Genomic DNA, 13,880 nt, shown 5'->3' with positions numbered 1-13,880 from the left:
GAACTAGAACTGAACTAGAACTGAACTAGAACTGAACTAGAACTAAACTAGAACTGAACTAGAACTGAACTAGAACTGAACTAGAACTGAAATAAAACTGAAATAAAAAACTGAACAAGAACTGAACTAGTACTGAACTAGAACTTAACTAAAACTGAAGAACAAGATCTGAACAGAACTTTATTTTAAATATTCGGTTGCGACAAATATTAAATTTATTGGTATCAACCAAAATTTAGAAACTAGAACTTTAAAAATTAATAGGTTTTAAATTCGTAAATTTAATGACCACAAGGAAACTGTTAATGTTAGCATACCCTCCCAGGATAAAAACAAAAATAGATAAAAATTATTTATAATATTGTAACCGATATCACTAATAAATTTCTCTTTACAAATGAAACTGTATTTAAAATGTAGTATTTTACAAACAACCAAAGCACTTAATCATTTTCGAATCTAAAGTGATATTTTAATTTAATAAAATAAAAAATACAAACTCTATAAAAACTGCAGACATTAAAATATTTCCACCATAGAAAACTGTCAGAAAATAGCAACTACGGCATTAATTCTGGTATTCATGATACATAATTTACCCAAAAAAAAGGAAAAAAATATACTGAAAAGGTAAATATATTGTTTATATATAAAAAAGAGACTGACAGTCCACCAGGCAAGCAAAATTGGTATAAGTGAAATATAAAACTTTTTCAAACATTTCCTAAAACAGGGATGATGTTTGTATTGGAAGATACTGGCAACAAACTGCCAAGTACTTCTCTTTTTACATAAAGGAATACAAATACATAAAATAAATGCTTAAATAAAAATAAAACAACATGAAGATAAATTATAGTCCACAAATTGTAAATATTTTGTATTTATAGTAATAAATGGGGGGTTACATGAAATGCTCGAATGGACGCAGAGCGTTGTGTACATAAGGTGAAAAACCCGGGAACGTTAAAAGTTTTGGAAATGTTGAAATAATAAAGTATGTACTATAACAATAAATTTTATTTAAATGCCAACAAATGTTTTATGTAAAATAATAAAATAAAATTTGGAACAAAATTCACATGTTTGAAATAGCTGAAATTAAGATGCCAGATGAAAATTGTTAGCAAATTTATGGGTTGAGCAATACCTTATTTATATATTCAAAACTTTAGAACCAATTTTTTAGGAATTTTTTTTAAGAAACTTTCACATTCACATATCTTCTCAGTTCTATTTTAGTTCAGTTCTAGTTGAGTTCTAGTTTAGTTTAGTTCAGTTTAGTTCAGTTCAAGTTCAGTTCTAGTTCAGTTCTAGTTCAGTTCTAGTTCAGTTCAAGTTCAGTTCTAGTTCAGTTCTAGTTCAGTTCTAGTTCAGTTCTAGTTCAGTTCTAGTTCAGTTCTAGTTCAGTTCTAGTTCAGTTCTAGTTCAGTTCTAGTTCAGTTCTAGTTCAGTTCTAGTTCAGTTCTAGTTCAGTTCTAGTTCAGTTCTAGTTCAGTTCTAGTTCAGTTCTAGTTCAGCTCTGGTTCAGTTCTGGTTCAGTTCTGGTTTAGTTCTAGTTCTTATTATTTTCTAGTTCTGTTCTATTTATGTTTTAGTTCTGTCCTAGTTTCGTTGTAGTTCTGTTTTAGTTTTGTTCTAGTTCTGTTTTAATTTTATTTTAGTTCTGTTTTAGTTTTGTTCCACTTCCGTTGTAGTTCTGTTCTGTTTCAGTTCTCTTTTCAAAAAATGGCAAGATAAATTTATAAAGATATGTATAGAAATACATATTTATTATTTTTAAATGGTGGAAACTAATGAAGAAGCAAAAATCTTAATCTGGCAACCTTTAGCACAAATGTATCTGTAACTATGAGGACAAATAAAGAGAGCAAAAACTACCCAACGAAGTTCGAGAGAATGTTTTTTGTATATAAAAAAAACAAACAAATACAAAGAGAATTGTGTTTTTTTCTATAAAGAGGAGGAGCCTAATTCATGGTGTATCTATGTATAATTGAACGCACACACTAAAACATTTATATTTATAAACAATATTATGAATATATAAAAAAGTATCTAAGAGATATTTAACATATATAAGACTACATATCAGAGATAAATATTAAAAAAAAGGGATAAATCTTAAAAGATACTACACATTAACTGAGAAGCTTGAAATCGTGAAGATAAAAACCGCCGGTAATTTATAGATACATTTTTCAAATACATACGTGTGTGTAAAATAAGTAAAAAATAAAAAAGTGCAATAACGTTTTTTTGCATAAAAGCAAAAATTTTAAAAAAGATACATACATCTGTTAGATACTTGGGAAAACGTTAAAAATTATTGTTGTACGCTCACACTTAACTACAAGATATCTCTATAAAACCGACAAAATTATACATACAAACTCGCATCAATAGCTGTTGCTGCTGCAGCAGCAGAAATGGAATGGCTTCAACATCATCGAAAGCGATAACATACTCATTACATACACGCCTACTACTTCATGCAATGTGTAAGGTATGTGTTTGTTTGTTTGTTTGTTTGTGAATGTGTCTTGTGAGAATATTTAATGTGCAAGAGCTGCTGCAGCACCGGATCTCATGCTCTTGTTGTTGCTGTGGTGCACTGGACGACCGAAACGAGACGTTTCATATGATGTGTGAATTGTATACAAATGTTTGCGATGGTGTTGGTAGTTTGTATACAATTGTATCGTTTGTTTCAATGTTTATTTGTGTATTTTTAAAGGTATTAAACTTCTTTATCTGAGGATAAAGCTGTAAATATCCGCGAGATTTACTACACGACGCGTGTCATTTCGTTCCCCAAGAAAAACAGCAAAATACAACTGAAGTGGAAGAAAAAAACCATCCAACTATAAACGAAAAAACCCTAAATACAAACTGCAACAACTGGAAAATTACATTGAATACCCAAACAACTTAAAATCCTGCATTTCGTCGGTTTTTGTTTATTCATATTGGATTCGTAACGACTTCAAAAATCGCATCATCACATCCCAAAAAAAGAAAGGAAATTGTTTGCTACTCGAACTCGTATTGTATGGTTTATATGTATAAATATTTGTCTGTCCGTCTGTCTACTCACTCGTTTTTTTAAATGGCAACATTTAGGCCAAAACTGCAATTGCATTGATTTGATTTCTCATCGTATTCTCTAGAGGAGTTTTGGTTGGTTTTTGTTTTACGTTTCGTTTGTTGACCAGAAGCATCCGTTAATGTTTTACCAACAACTTAACGGCTCGTTGTTTCTTATTGCCATAATGTGCACAGCTAGCTGCTGCTCGCACTATACTCCTCAACATTTCTCGTACAACAATCAGTGATTTTAAATCTTTTTGAATTTTAAATTTAAACCATTCAACGACAATAAGAGGAAAAAATACAAGAAAAAAGAAAAAAACTATTTACCAAATGTGAATTTTGTGGCGGCTTCTTCTAAAAAAAATATTGTACAAAGAAAAAAACTATCTACAAACGTTCAATTTCTACATAAGACTACAAAGCAAAAACAGTACTACAATAAAAAAACCTTTTGTGGCGTGAAAATAAAAAAACAAACAATTGTTTATTGTCTTTTCAGCAAAAAAAATAGGAATTTCGCTTGGAAATTACAATCATAACTTTGTGTTTTGTGCTGGTTTTTGTAAAATTTTCTAGACTTACTGTCGCCGCAGCAAAAGCCGCCGCCATGTTGGTTCCGCCTGATATGATGGCCGCCCAGACGCGCATGATCTATCAGATGAATCGTTATTGTGCTGAACGTGTTCAAGCTCGCATGTTTAAAACTGCTACGGCCATTCGCGAAATTTGCAAAATTGTCCAGGATATTTTAAAAGAGGTCGAATTACAGGAACCTCGTTTTATCTCTAGTTTAGTTGAGTGTAATGGCAGGTAAGATATTATTTATATGTGTTTTTTATATTTCAGTAACATATTGTTTAAAATCTAATATCAGATTTGTTAAATTAAGAAAAATTCATTTTTTTTTCGCTTATATTTCATTTCAATAAATTAATTTTAAATAATGTAAACCTCGTATTCAATATATCGAAATCTTATGTGCTTTGCATTGAAAACAGAACTTCCAAAGAAACGAAAAAGAAGTTGAATTTACTCCATGAACGTACTGAAAAAGACCTTAAAAAGCGATGATTGAGTTATAGGAGGGATGTTCTTTTTATTTGATTTCAAATTCATTACATATGAAGCCATTCTCAGGAAGTCATTTTTGTGTTCTTTTTTGGAGGTTATTAGGAACTTCAACTTGATTCAAATAATATTAACATAAATAATAAAATTACATGTATTTATCAATTAACTCCAAAATAAAATTGGTTTAATTCAAAAAATTCCTTTACAAAATAGTTTATCTTCATTAAAAAAATGGTTTGTTTTCGCTTTTTGGAAGTCAATAAACATCATAGAAGGTAAAAAATTCACTTAGTGCTACTTTTGAAATGGTGATAAATGTAATTTTTTGTAAAGTACTATTTGTTATTTTTGCTGGCTAAGCGTATTTCAAGAAAATCATCTTTTAGTAAAATTATCCACATCATTTCTATACAAATCTTCTTCAAATAGGGCCATGCATCCATCAAAGGCTTTATAGAATGTCTGTATAGAAAATTGTATAAACCCCCATTTTCACCACCTCCGTAACTGGTAGATATAGTCTGCCAGCTGTATGTGTAATCTTAATATATCTTTAAGTTAAAAAAACTAGACATTTAGAATTTATTAAAGTTTTATTTAAACTAGATTGTTTTTATTAAAAATTTAAAAAATTCTTATAAAAAAAATCTTAAGGACGATTTTCAAGAAAATTTCCTATGTCCATAATCTACAAAACCTTTAACTGAAGATGTTCTATTATGTCTTTAGCAAAAGACTTTTTTATATTCGTTACGATATAGCTTTGTCTTCTAACAAGCCTTTAACGAATGATCTTCTAATAGGTTTCAACAGAAGGATTTCTTAAGTCTTCTATCAACCCTCTAACAGAAGCGAGAAGGCAAGCCCTTGGCTATAGATAATATTACATCTTATCCCTACAAGGTTTAACCCTGTTTAATGTATGTGAATCTTACAATACTCTAATACACTTTAAACTAATTACATAGTGAGACAAAACGAAACCAAGTAGAACAAGAATCTCAAATCATAAGGTACGGATAATAACCCGTATTTTCGAATCTTTAAGAAATTAAAATTTAGTAATTTAGGTGAAGCTAAACCGATTTTAAGTTTATAGAACAAAAGCTGAAACCTTTTAGTGACATACATATATGGTGTTTGAATAACTAGAATCCAAAAGGGTGGGATTTTATCACTCATGTTTATTTTTTTAAACTCCATAACATTCACAAAAAGTTTAAGTAATATTTAGGCCGGATAACTCTCTTGGAAGTCGGCGAAGTTAAAATTGGTAGTCACCACTTTATTTATCCCTTAACTTCCAAAGATGTTGCGAAACAGAAGTAAAATTTTAAACCGCCTTATGCAAAAACTATTATTAAGTTAGCAATGGTTATTAAACCTGTTTTTATATGGAAATAGTGTGTAGTAAACCATTGTTAACTTTAATAATCGTTTTCCCTGGTTTTTAATAAGTTATTCTAACTTTGAACTTATCTATACTCATTCCTAATGATTGTCAAAAAAAAAAAACTTCTTTGAATGTAATAGACAGACACATTCGATATATTAAGCTTTAGGGACAATTACATTGTAAGTACTTGAAGCTTTTACAATTACTTGCAATTGTAATTGTAATTGAAGTTTTGTCAATTAAAATAGTAATCCCTAAATTTTACAATTAACTGCATTTGGTTATTGGTGAATTATACATTACAAATATTGTAGTTTCAATTAAAATCATTTGTAATTAGTTATTGCTTAATCACACATTACCAGTAATGGTAATTGACCATATAATAAATTACTTACTGTAATTATTATTCCCCAAACCTGCACACAACCATATACATATTATGATTAAAGGAGCATTGGTCGTCATTGCAGGGCGTTTTAGTGCTCTGGTCCGCATAATTTGGCACATAATCTTCTAGTGTCCCAGGAACGCAGCCTATTTAAAATGGTTAACATCGATTCATTATTTCACCTAGCCTCCTATCTGTAAAACCAAGTTCTATACCAGCCTTTATGACTCTCATGAATTTTATAATTTTAGGACCTTATTAGATCCAGGTCCCCATAAATAACCCCCTTTAAAATTTTACTTAAATGTCCACAACTTTAGTTAGTAATAAATGTGTTATGTATAACTGAGGCAATGACTTTCACTACGTTTGTTAACATTTTGCAATTAGATATGCATAAAATTTAAATAACACCCAGTTATCATGTTGACAACCACCATTGTAATTTTGACAACACATATTTGTTTTTGCAATAATACATTGTTCTCATTTGCGTAGCTTTGTTAATGTATTGTTATTGATTTGACAACACAACATTCTACTTGACAACAAAGCGTTATCACTTTAATAAAATATCGTTTTCACTCTTAAAAATTACTAAAAAAAAAAAAACTAAATTTTAAAGTTTCAAATCTTTTCTACGTTGCTGTTGTTGTTTCGACAACTATCCATACATACTTTGTCAACGGAGTTTATTAAAAAATTATAAGCACTTTGGTGTCAATTTGGTTATTTTTTAAAAAAATTAAAAAAGTATGTTGAATTGTTCAAAGTGCACTTACCTCTACTTTACCACCAACAAGACAAATATGACTGAAAATAATAAAAAAAATAATAAAAAGACATTAACAACCAATTAAACTCATAAAAATTTCAAAATGTCTAAAAATTTAATAAATATTTTTAAAATCCCAACAAACCAGCAATAAAACCACAACCAGAAAAGTGAACTGAAGTGAATATGAAATTGTCACACGTCACTAAGTGAATACAAACCAAGAATGAAATGAAAACTGTCAAAAAACAATTAACACCAATTAAGTGACAAAATTAAGAAAAAAAAAAACAATACCAACAGAAACAAAAAAAGAAATCTTGTTAAAATGTATCTAAAATGAAAAAATCAAGAAAATAAAACAAGGAATTGAACAGAAATTTTTGCAAAAAAAAAGAAAAAAAACTTTTTTTTTCAAATAAACATTCAATAGAGTTTAGAAGGACCATTGGCTTTAAAGGCGTTGATAGTGCACATTTAACCACTTTTAAAGAAAAACCAAAATGATCTTTTATGAACATAAGATGGTGATAATGATGATGAAGATCACGATCGCAATGGCGTTGAGGCTGGCAATGATGATGACTTAACAATAAATGGAATCGAAGAAGAAAAACAAAAATTTACTTTGTATTTTTTTAAAACATTCTTTTAGTTAGTAAAAGAAAATGTGGTATTTAAGAGCTGTCATACCCAGCTACTGCCAATTAAAAGACCCAATAGGAATTTTTTATTAAAAAAAGTAGATCATTTTTAAATCAGCAAAAGATTTTCACTATAGTCATTACTGATATTTAGAGAATTAACATGACTCATAACTTAAATTCATAAATTAGAATATGGATCTTAAATGATCACAATTTCTCACTGGGTGTCCAATTGCTACCACTTTAGATGTGGTTTTTATTATTTTTTTTTTGTTGTGGCAGCCTTTTAAAAAACACCCATGATAATTACGAATACATGTTTGTACTTTACAGTTGGTGTCGTAAATCTGCTATAAAAATATATTTACAAAAAAACAAACAAAACACACATACAAATTGTTGATGATGTATTGAAATTGCCTTAAGATCTGTCAAAATCTGTTGTTACATCTTTCCAAAGAAATCAATTTGTTTGTGTGTTGTATGTATTACTTTTTAATCTGTCTTCAAGTGTTAAACGAGAAAAAAAACATAAAATACTACTTGTTTTACGCCTGAATATGTTTGTATAAATGCATGTGTATATAAGTGCTAATTGTTTTATGGTTGAATGAGTCTTTAATACTCTCTTCAGTCTTTTCTTTGCATCAGGCGTCATCACGATCATTGTCGTCATGGCTGCCACAATAATCAAGTGGGCTTATATTGATTTGAAGGTTGACAAAAGATCAATTAATGTGGGAATGTTGGCAGTAGATTGAAAGGTAACGTAATGTTTGCAAAGGAGTAGTTTATTGGAATTTTTCTGATAAGGATTTGATCAATATTTTTGCGAAAATTAATAAAATAAAAATTTCATTCACAAAATTGTAAACTAAACGGAAATTCTTAAGAGGGTAGTTTAATCGAAAACATCTCCAAAGGATGTAAAAACAAAAACAAACAATTTTATAAAAATTAAAAATTTTATGAAAAATTATCTTAAAATAGTGATTTGATAAAAAATTATTAAAAAAATAAAATTTTCTTTTAATAAATGAATTAAAGAAAAAATATATTAACTGAAAATGTTTGTATAGAAAATAAAACTTTTTAAATTTTATAAAATTGTTTTATTAAAAAGAAAATTTATTAAAAATTTTCTATAAAAAATTTAAGGAAATTTATCTATTTAAAGAAAACTAATTGAAAAAATTCTTTAACAAAGAATATTTATTTTAAATTTTCTAAAAAAAAATTGTTGAAAAAATTTTGAAAAATGATTGAAAAAGAGAAATTTAAAGAAATTTTCTATAAACAGAAAGTTTGTCAAACATTTTTCATTAAAAACTAAGAAACAAAAGAGGAATTTGTCGAAATTTTTTCTACGGAAAAAATTTGTCAAAAAAAATTTTTAGATATTTTTGAAAAAAAATTAAAATTTCTATAAGAACGAAAATTTTCCATAAAAAGGGGAATTTTATGAAAATTTTCTATAATATTAGAAATTTTTTAATTTTTTTTTTATAAAAAGAGAAATTTATCGAAACGTATCTATAAAAAGAGTAATTTATCGAAAAAATTCTATAAAAGTAGAAATTTATCAAACATTTTCTATAAAAAGAGAAATGTGTCGAAAATTGTATATAAATTAAAAAAAAATTATTAACATTTTTTAGAAATAGAATTTTTTTGCAAATTTTCTATAAAAAAGGAACTTATCAAAAATTTTCTATCAAATTAGAAATTTATCAAATAAAAGAAAAAAATTAACAAACATTTTCTATAAAAAGAAAAATTTATAGAAAACTTCCTATAAATAAAGAAATTTAACGAAAATTTCCATTTGAAAGAGAAATTTATCGAAAATTTTCCATAACAAGAGAAATTTATCGAAAATTTCCTATAAAATCGACATTAATTGAAAATGCAAATTTTTTATTAAAAAGAATATTTATAGAAAATTTGTTATAAAAGAAGAAAATTTATCGAAAATATTCCATTAAATAAGATTTATCAAAAACCAAAAATGCTTTATAAAAAGAAAATTTATCGAAAATTTTCTACTGAAAAGAATATTTATATCAAATTTTCATTAGATGAAGAAAATTTATCAAAAGTATTCTATAAAAGAAGAAAATTTTGAACAAAAAAGAATTTTATAGCAAATTTTAAATAAAAAAATGTAAAAAGTGGAACCACTTTATATAAAAAAGGAATTTTTTAAAAATTTTCTATAAATAAGGAAATTTATCGACATTTTTAATATAGAAAAGAAAATTTATCGAAATTTTTTTATAGAAAAGTAAATTGATCGAAAATCAATAAATAAATTTAATTTTTAATAAAAATCAAAGAGAATCGAAAAATCTCTTTAAAAAACTAAATTTATTGAAAATTGACTGTATTGAAAATTTTCTTATAAAAAAAATTTACCGAAAATTTTTTTAAAGGATATTTATCCAAAATTTTCTATTAAAAGGAAATTTATCAAACATTTTTTAAAAAAGGATTTATTTTTTATTGCAATTTTTTTTTAAGAAAAATTTATCGCATTTTTTTTGTTTAAAGGAATTATATCGCAAATTCTCTATGAAAGAATAAAATTTATTAAAAATTTTCTTCAAAAATAAAATTTATTGCAAATTTTAAATAAAAATGTTTTAAAAAAGTTTTTTATAAAAAATTGAAATTTATGAACATTTTCTAAAAATAAAACTTTTAACAAAATATAAAATGTATATACAAAAAGAGAAATTTATCTTAAGAAAAGTTATCGTACATTTTCTATAAGAAGAGTAATTTCTCAAAAGTTTTCTATAAAAAGAGAAATTTATCAACATTTATCAATCAAATTTAAAATATATCGAAAATTTTTCTTTTAAAAGAAATTTACAGAAATTTTATTTAAAATATTTTACAAATATAAAGTGTATCGAGCTTTTTATTTCAATACAAATGTTTTTGTAAATGGTTTCTTAATAGATAGAAAGTTTATTTATTTAAACTATTTATTTAAACTATAGCTAAAAAGAAAATTTTTTAAAACTTTCCAGTAATTAGAAGTTTTAAAAAACATTTAAATTAAATACAAATTCAACAAAAATTTTCTTTAAATTAAAGATGTATTAAACCTTTTTTTTCGAAAATTTTCTAAAAATAGGAAAATTATAACAATTTTTATCTATAAATCTTCTTTTTCTTCCAGATATGAAGGCGTCGAAGTTATCTCACCCACAGAATTCGAAATTGTTTTATATCTCAATCAAATGGGTGTTTTTAATTTTGTCGATGATGGTACTCTACCCGGTTGTGCCGTTCTCAAGTTAAGTGATGGTCGCAAAAGATCCATGTCCTTATGGGTGGAATTTATAACAGCCTCTGGTTATTTGTCGTCAAGAAAAATAAGGGCACGTTTTCAGACTCTGGTAGCACAAGCATGTGATAAAAGTATTTATCGTGATATGGTGAAAATGATTGGCGATACTACGGAGGTAAAATTGAGAATACGTGAACGGTATATAGTTCAAATAACACCGGCATTTAAATGTTCGGGTATATGGCCAAGATCGGCGGCACATTGGCCTTTACCGCATATACCCTGGCCACATCCAAGTATAGTGGCTGAAGTTAAAACGGAAGGTTTTGATTTGTTGTCGAAAGAAAGTGTCATATTTCAGAATAAAACAAATAATGCGGCCAGCATGGAGGGAGATGCTTGGGTGTTGAGTTTTTTTGAGGCCGAAAATAGATTGTTGCAAGGTAGATTAGAAATTTAAAATTACCAAGAAAGGTTTTTTTTATAAATTGTTTTATGTTTTAGGTGGCTGCCGTCGTCGTTTGCTTAGCATTTTGAAAACTTTAAGAGATCGTCATTTGGACTTACCCGGTAATCCGATAACAGCCTACCACTTGAAAAATTTGTTACTCTATGAATGTGAAAAACATCCACGAGATTTTGAATGGGATGAACCTTGCATTGCTGATCGTATCAATGGTATATTTCTGCAATTAATATCCTGTTTGCAGTATAGACGTTGTCCCCATTATTTTCTACCTAGTTTGGATCTATTTAAAGGTAAATCTCCTAGTGCCTTAGAACAGGCAGCCAAACAGGTGTGGCGTTTAACACGTGAGATGTTAACAAATAACAATGCATTTGAAAAATTGTAAAACGTTAAAGAAGAAAGAGCCCAACTAACAAAAGATAAAGGAAGTCTGCTGCTGTAAGCATTATTTAAAAATAAAATGTGTATAAAAAAATGAAAACAAATTCCCCTAGAAAAGCAACGATAAAATCAAAGATTTTTTTAACTAAATTTTTCTAAAACAAATTCTTTACACTATAATCCTTAGATTTTAGATAAAAAACATTTTTCATATACATATGTATTCATAATTAATAGAAAGAGTGCTTTACATGTGTGTTTTAATTTCGATTTTATAAAAGATTTTTATCGGCACTCATATGTTGTATTTATCACAGGATAATCTGTCTTAATATTTTTTAATTTTCCTCTCTTTTTTCACTATCTATTGTTTTAGAAATTTTAATATTTTATTTTTTTTGTAAATCATTATTTACTAACCCTTAAACATTTCATAGTCTCAAATATTTCACAATGATAAAAAAGTTTTTTTTCGATTTTGCCTATAACTTTGTATACGATTAGATTTTATAATTCATAAATAACTAAGCAAAAGTGATAATTTGTAATGTATAATTAAGGAAAATGTTTAGTGCAACGATTTTCATTGAAATTTATATCAGTTATCGACAAACGAATAAATGTTGAAGTGCTTTACGCGAACACCATGAAGTCTTGATGTTGAACACCGTGAAGTCTTTTTCAACCGCTGGGTAAGCTTCTGAGACGTCTTACTACCGCCTCATTGTGCTTCTTATTACACTCCGTTGACAATTTACGATTATGGAATTTGCGATGCAGTATGTGTGCACCTTGGTCAAGTATTTTAATTATGTGATCTCTGACCATTGCTGCCCCCGTCACATGTATAAGATACCTTTCTTCCATCACCATTTAGTCCAGAAAACTTTTCATTCATTCGAAACACTCATAGAAAACAACATCCGACACACACAGTCTCGGTATACTCGGCAAGACCCGTAACCGAATACAACTTTATTCATTCTGTATGATATACATTTATCTGTTGGGGAATCTGTTGTCATCGGCAACTGTTCCAAACTTATCTCGAAATATAGACTTTACAGTGAATCAGACTTTCATCTGCATCTCATTCTTCCCGCGAATTTGGGTTTCAACCACAGCTACTACCTAGATATATTCTGAAGGAACATCAACCATCTGACCAGCCAGGACATAGTCCTAAGGGCAACTGGCCACCCGTAGTACCAGATTATGTGATTCTCTGGTTCGACCCCATGTCAAATCATTCCAAGTAATGTATGAGGAGTGAAGTGACAATAGCAGTTTATAGAAGATCTTTTCCCTTGCAATCCAAATAACAAAAAGTTGGGATCTAAAGGAGCCGGAGGGCAGATTTTAGACGAAATATCAATGGTCACCATTCATCGTAGATCGACGCAAACAAGGAGAAAGTAAAAATATCAGTGAATTCCTGCTCATGGTTCTCTTTTTCTCCGAAAACGAGACGCACTGATCCACGGGGCTCAAAAATTATGTAGAATTTTGCTAATGTTTGACTCATTTGTCATTTATACTCTAAGAAATGTTTGATATCGAAAGTAGACAAAATATATCAAATCCTTATAGAAAGCAAAATATTCTAGGTTTGGTTACTTCTGTGTAGAACTAGCGGCAAGGCCTAGAAAATATGAAACTAAAAGAAAGAAAATTTTCTAAATATTTGGAAACAAAGTGTTACTATATCAGTGCCTGTCCGTCTGTTACATAACACAGCCTGACAAATTTTAAGCCCAATGTCCAGAATATCTTCTTCTAAAGTAGCGAGCGGTGCTGAAACTAATATATCGAAAAACAAAGAAATTTAGTCAGATGTTAAAACTTTATTTTAATGTTCATAGAGACAAATTTCTGGACAAGATGTGATGAAAAAATCTGAGAAACAGATTCTATTTGAGTGCTGCTTGATCCTTGATCTGAGTGTTTCGACTTTATTTGTCAGCCTTTTATTCAGGAGCATGTTACACCAAAAAGTAAAATTATTTTTTTTCGAAATCGCCCTAAAATCGTTACACTTAACATTTTTCTAAATAATTTATAATATTTATAAATTTTGTTTAAAACAATTAAGTCTTAATATTTTTCTAAAAAATATATAAAACTTATTAAATTAAAAAAATATTAACATAAAATGTGCAATTTGAAAACAACATACATAAGTATAAGAATTAAAAAATAATTTTGTAAAAATTAAAGAAAAAACAAATTTGTTAATTTTTTTATTATTAAGTTCTTTAAATATTGTGTGAAAAAATTAAACAAAAAAATGTTATATAAATAAATATTAATAAAAAATTTTAAATAAAAATTGATGTTATTATTAATATAAGGAATTTAT

The 13,880-nt window shown here is 27.7% G+C and overlaps 1 protein-coding gene across 3 annotated transcripts; it reads left to right on the top strand.

The window, feature by feature from the left end:
- Positions 1 to 2,163: 2,163 nt before the first annotated feature.
- On the top strand, positions 2,164 to 13,636 carry LOC111677863 (protein mab-21-like). Of its 3 annotated transcripts, none has more exons than XM_046946071.1 (4): positions 2,164 to 2,506; positions 3,593 to 3,903; positions 10,561 to 11,114; positions 11,176 to 13,636. In XM_046946071.1, the coding sequence occupies exons 2-4, from the start codon at positions 3,701 to 3,703 to the stop codon at positions 11,523 to 11,525; spliced, it is 1,107 nt and encodes a 368-aa protein (XP_046802027.1). In that variant the 5' UTR covers positions 2,164 to 2,506; positions 3,593 to 3,700; the 3' UTR covers positions 11,526 to 13,636. The 3 variants fall into 3 exon arrangements, with proteins under 3 accessions (XP_046802027.1, XP_046802026.1, XP_023294835.2); XM_046946070.1 differs by lacking the exon at positions 2,164 to 2,506 and adding an exon at positions 2,579 to 3,523; XM_023439067.2 differs by lacking the exon at positions 2,164 to 2,506 and having other exon boundaries at positions 2,579 to 3,903.
- The last annotated feature ends 244 nt before the right edge of the window (positions 13,637 to 13,880 follow it).

The sequence above is a fragment of the Lucilia cuprina genome, chromosome 3 (genome assembly GCF_022045245.1).
Source record: "Lucilia cuprina isolate Lc7/37 chromosome 3, ASM2204524v1, whole genome shotgun sequence".
In the NCBI taxonomy this organism is placed as follows: Eukaryota; Metazoa; Arthropoda; class Insecta; order Diptera; family Calliphoridae; genus Lucilia; species Lucilia cuprina.
This window is presented reverse-complemented; position numbering and strand designations above follow the sequence as displayed.

Coding starts and splice junctions, on each gene's coding strand:
- LOC111677863 (XM_046946071.1), top strand. CDS start 3,701: ATGTTGGTTCCGCCTGATATGATGGCCGCCCAGACGCGCATGATCTAT. Junction 3,904..10,560: donor TTAGTTGAGTGTAATGGCAG/GTAAGATATTAT, acceptor TTTTTCTTCCAG/ATATGAAGGCGTCGAAGTTA. Junction 11,115..11,175: donor CGAAAATAGATTGTTGCAAG/GTAGATTAGAAA, acceptor TTTATGTTTTAG/GTGGCTGCCGTCGTCGTTTG.